The sequence below is a fragment of the Fulmarus glacialis genome, unplaced genomic scaffold, assembly GCF_000690835.1.
Source record: "Fulmarus glacialis isolate BGI_N327 unplaced genomic scaffold, ASM69083v1 scaffold27629, whole genome shotgun sequence".
Lineage (NCBI taxonomy): Eukaryota > Metazoa > Chordata > Aves > Procellariiformes > Procellariidae > Fulmarus > Fulmarus glacialis.
Window position 1 is genome coordinate 1 of NW_009231855.1, and position 5,095 is coordinate 5,095.

Consider the following 5,095-nt stretch of genomic DNA (forward strand, 5'->3'; position numbering starts at 1 on the left):
TCAGACCACCCCAGCTAAGTGGGTGCGGCTGGACGGACCCCTACCCTGGGTCTTAAAACATGAGGGGAGGTGTGGGAGGCCCCCGCGCTGTCCCCACCGACCTGCTGGAGAAGGCAGGTTAGAAGCTGTGGAGGAAGATTCCCAGGCACTGTGGTAAGGTATCTCAGTGATGGCTCCCGTGGAAGCGTGTATGGCGCTGGCGGGTCATAGTAATTCGGACCTTCTGTCCCCAGGCTGAAGTCAACTCCACGGCCCAAGTTCTCGGTCTGCCTGCTGGGGGACCAGCAGCACTGCGATGAGGCCAAAGCGGTTGACATCCCTCACATGGACATAGAAGCTCTGAAGAAACTCAACAAAAATAAGAAGTTGGTGAAGAAGTTGGGTGAGTGGTGGTGTGGATCGGGCTCTGAGTACCCTGGCTAACTTGGGAGGGCTGAGGAAGCAGGATGGTTTTCCCTGTGCTCAGGTTTCCATGTCATGGTTAACTGCTGGGAACAGAAAGCTGACCAGCATCAGCCTGAAGTACAGAAATCTATTTAGAAACTACCCAGAAGAGCAAACAACCTGTTAGGAGTGCAGAAGGTCTGACAGGTCAGCCCCCCAGGGGTGAGGTTGATTGTTCTCCTTCGGAAGGAGGGGATGTAGGAAAATTGCTCCTGTCTCCCTGAAAGTTTCGCCCTTAGCCGGTGTTCCTCGGGTCAGGGAGCTGGAGTGCGGCAAAAGCTGAAGGCAAAAGTTTGCTTTAGTCCTGCAGTACTTAAGTGAATAGAATGAAATTTGCATATTTTCATTTGGTAAGAGATAAAATCTTTGCCTCCCTGCAAAGTCATTTTGATATGTATCTTAGGCAGGCAAGAAAACCTTTCCACTCAATCCATAATTAGCCATGGAACCATATGCAATTGGGAAATGACATAGGATACCACGGCTGCTAGCTGAGCCTTTCCGAGATGTGTGATCCATCCACGCGGGCACAGGCTGCAGTAGGAGGCTCCTGGTAGAGCTCAGAGTTCAGCGTTGGTCACCTGTGGCTCAACAAAAGCTTCAGGGAAGTGAACTACGTACAGTGAGAGCGTGGGACTGCTGTCAGGATGTGAAGCTGAGTGCTGGCAGGCTTGGGTGGTGTGGCAGGAGTAATTTCTAGTGTAATACTAGTAAAAACTGCTTAGGTTCAGCTAGTCAGGACTCCGGGATTGTGGAAATGCACATGTGAGGGAAATGGAGCAGTGCAGCCTCAGCTGAGCTCTTAGTTTCAAGCTTGCTGTAGGAGCTGAGAGTCCATCCTTACCTACGTTGGTTCTCTCCTCACAGCTAAGAAGTACGATGCCTTCCTGGCTTCCGAGTCCTTGATCAAGCAGATTCCTCGAATCCTGGGTCCGGGTCTGAACAAAGCCGGCAAATTCCCTTCTCTCCTCACTCACAATGAGAACCTGGTGGCCAAAGTTGATGAGGTCAAATCTACCATCAAATTTCAGATGAAGAAGGTAAAGCAGGGCTTTTCCTCTCCAAGGCAGCTACATACCTGAGAGTTACTTGTGACAGTGGTCGCTTGTATGTGGCTGCGATCTCCGGTCTGGGCTGTAGGTGTCCCTCGAGCTTCTTCCTAAAACAGCAGCTGGTGAGAAGCATCCAGTGCTCTCCTCTGCAGTGAAGGCAGACTGTACCCAGAGCATTCAGCTGCTAGCTGGGGAGGAGTAATTTATCTGTGGTTGAAAGATCTTAGAGTAAATGATTAGGAGATGATCTTGATGTTTCAATGCTGAGCACAATCAGTCATAATTAACGCTTCTTACAGTAAGTGGGTGACACTTGCGGGGTGGGTCCGTGCACACAGCAGTGCTTTGCCAGAGGCGAGTTTGGGACTTGACTCTGCAAGTGAACTTTGGAGCAGCTCTGCGGATATCTGCTCTTGCTGTCAAGAGATGTCAAGGCGAGCTGACTCCCTAAAACCAAAATAACCCTGTTTGGGCGTTTTAATCTTGTGCCAGCGGTCTGAATGTGACTCATGGGTATTACTCGGAATTAACAGCTCTGCTAGCTGAGGTGCATCCCTGGACTCCAGCTGATCTGGGCCTGGGGGCACAGCAACTGGGAGGACACAGCAAATGTGATAGTTTGCAAATGCTCGAGCATTTTAAGTAACTGAGCTAATGATGTCCTGACACTTCGCCTGTCAGCTCACTTGTAAATCCTTTTGTCTTCAGCCTGTGGGGAACATTGACTTACAAGCTTCTCGGCGAGGCTGGCAGGCAGGGGCTTGGCCTCTCTGTGTCTTGTTTGCGGAAAGAAAGGGCTGGTGGCTGGTGCCCAAAACAAAAAGTGAAGCTGGCGCCATGCTTAGCAGTGAAGTTTGGAGCTAATCGTCTGTACTGCGCCGGCGTAGCGGTTTGCAGGGCACATGCCAACGCCGCCCAGCGAGCGGGGTGTGGGAGCGGAGTTAAACCAGAGGTCTGCTCTGGCTCAGCACAGCGTGTTACACGTCCTTCCCGCTTTCCCCATCTCTGCGAGGCAGCGGTGCTCGTTGCAAGTCACCTTTGCGCTCTGAGGAAGCAAGCAGTTGTTCAGAGACGGCAGCCAGATGCTACCAGACATTCATGGGCGCCACATGCCAAATAAAGAGCTCTGTGGAAACACCCGTGGATAAGCTGGAGAAGTCACATCCAGCTGACAGAACATGAGATAATTTGATACCCTGATGAGTTTAGGTCAGCACTAGGCTGTTTTATCAGTCGCTTAGCTGTAATCTTTGATTTCCCCACAAAACCTCTACCTGCACGAGTGACCCTGCTGTCTGTGTCCCCCAGGTGCTCTGTCTGGCTGTGGCCGTCGGTCACGTGAAGATGACAGAAGACGAACTCGTCTACAACATCCACCTGGCCATCAACTTTCTGGTGTCCTTGCTGAAGAAGAACTGGCAGAACGTGCGTGCTCTGTATATCAAGAGCACTATGGGGAAGCCCCAGCGCCTGTACTAGTTGGGCAGCAATAAACTTTTAGGATACCGACAGCTGTATGTTTGGTTGTGTTCCTCCAAAGCTTGTTGGGAAGGGTTTGCTGAAGCAAGAAATGCTGTCTTGAGCTGATAGGGACATGAATTCAAGGAGAATATCAGAGGTTTTGAGGGAAGGAGCCTCATTGTCCTGCATTCAGAGCAAGGTGGGGAGGAGGAACAGCTCTACTCACATTCACAACAAGCAAAACTGAGGTTACCACAGCTGAGGGTGTGCAGTGCAGGTGTAACTGCTCAGCAGACGTGCTGTAGCCCCAAGACCCCCAGCTCACCCACAGAGGGGACCCCTTACCTTGTGCTGCCGTCACCTGAAGCCATCCTGCAGGCAGGGCTCTGCTCCATCCCTGCAGCCTCCCTGCCCTGGGGGAGTGGGCTGGGGGGCACTGGCCTTTATAGGTGTCTGCTGCCCCTGCAGTGACCAATGACTGGGGCCTGGGGCTCCTGCCCAGCAGCAGCTCGTGAGGACTTGATGGTGTCTTCCAGCTGGTCCCAGTTACCCACAGGATCCAGAGGGATGGAGGGGGGTGCAGGGTGGGAGCTGCAGCTCGGCGCAGGGCTTGGGGCCGAGGTAAAGAGTGTTTTCCATCCCCTCTGCTTCCCTCTGAGCTAGTCCCTGCCCAACTCCATGTTCTGGGCTAAAAATGAGATACGTTGCATCTAATTAACGTATATAAATAAATACATTGTGTAATGACTGGCGAGCTTATGGAAGTGTGTAGGATTTAAGCTTCTGGGGGAAAAAAAACCTATGCCTTTGAAAAGAGCTTGTCTTAGCATCCGAGGGAACAAAACAATGAAAATAGCTTTGGGTCCTGCTGTTAGAAACCTTTAAAATAAGTGTCGGAGCCAGTTTTTGAAAGATCAACACAACACCAAGAAATTCCATTTAATAATTAAAAAAAGACAATACAAAATGCAAACATTTCTTTTTACAAAGTTCAGATACATTTTTTTTCTTTTAATCAAGTGCAAATAACTTCATGAACTACATCTTTCTCATTTAATCATTTTTACTGGAGATGGTATGTCGTGGCCCGCTGCAAAAGGCAGATATAAATATTCCAACATGAAAAAAACAAAAAAAACCAACAACCCTTATTTATGTTCACCGCGTCAAAACATTCAATACATCCGAGGTGGCTGATGATGCAGTTTTCAGCCTTTCAAACCTTTTCTGGGTGTTGGGTGTGGGTGAAAAGAGGGACTGAACTGCAGTGGGGTGGTTCTGGTGGCCCCGTGGTCTTTTTGGGGGGTTTATTTGAGATATTTGGTGAAAGGAGGGGGAGGAGACGTTACCAGGTGTTTTTGGCCATTACAGGAGGACGTGCTGGCCCTTCCAAAACTGCTTTAGGGGAGCAGAGGTGATCGGTGCAGTGACAACGGTGACAACCAGGACACCCCGAGGCTCTGGGAGCCCCAGTCCCAGCAGGGTCAGAGCGACAGCAACCCCGCCGTTAAATCCCAAAGAATTAATAAACTCCTCTGTGAGCACGAGTGGCTGCGTCGCACCAGGGCCACCGCAGCGGGGTTAGTCATTCCCGGGTTGTTTTTATTTTTGCTGTTGTTTTTTTTTTTTGTTTTCCCCTTCTAAATATGAAAGACCCTTTCAACGGTCACTGCTCCGCTGCGACTGCCCCAGAGCAATAAACCCCCCCCTCCAAATCCCTACAACAGCTTTTGTGCATCAAAGCAGCTGCTTTCAGACACCAACCAAGTGACAAACAGCTCAGCCCACAGATGTTGAGCTTCCAAACAGGCTGGGAGCTGGGCGGCAGGAGGGGTAAATCCACAGCTGGGATGAATCAGGACAGACTTTTCCAACCGACGCATCTTGGGGACAAACCTCAGCCCCCCCTTTGCCAGCGCTCACCCAGCCCGCAGCCCCTAACAGAGCCCAGAAGAAGCTCTCGGGGTGCTGGAGCAGCACGGATCGAGGAGGGAAAACACGGGCGAGCAGCTGCCTCCCGGTTTGGGGAAGGACTGATCCGGGGGGGGGAAATGGCAGAGCAATAAATAATTGTTCATTAAGAGCAAGGCTCGCCCCAGATGTGGTCGAGGAGACAGCGAGAGACAAGCGAGGACAGG

At 51.0% G+C, this 5,095-nt stretch overlaps 1 protein-coding gene across 1 annotated transcript; it reads left to right on the forward strand.

Annotated features, from left to right (window-relative positions):
* The first annotated feature begins 48 nt into the window (after nt 1-48).
* RPL10A (ribosomal protein L10a) lies at nt 49-2,999 on the forward strand. Its single transcript, XM_009584715.1, has 4 exons — nt 49-153; nt 234-382; nt 1,312-1,484; nt 2,805-2,999. Exons 2-4 carry the CDS (start codon nt 325-327, stop codon nt 2,973-2,975), a joined length of 402 nt encoding a protein of 133 aa, XP_009583010.1. The 5' UTR covers nt 49-153; nt 234-324; the 3' UTR covers nt 2,976-2,999.
* The last annotated feature ends 2,096 nt before the right edge of the window (nt 3,000-5,095 follow it).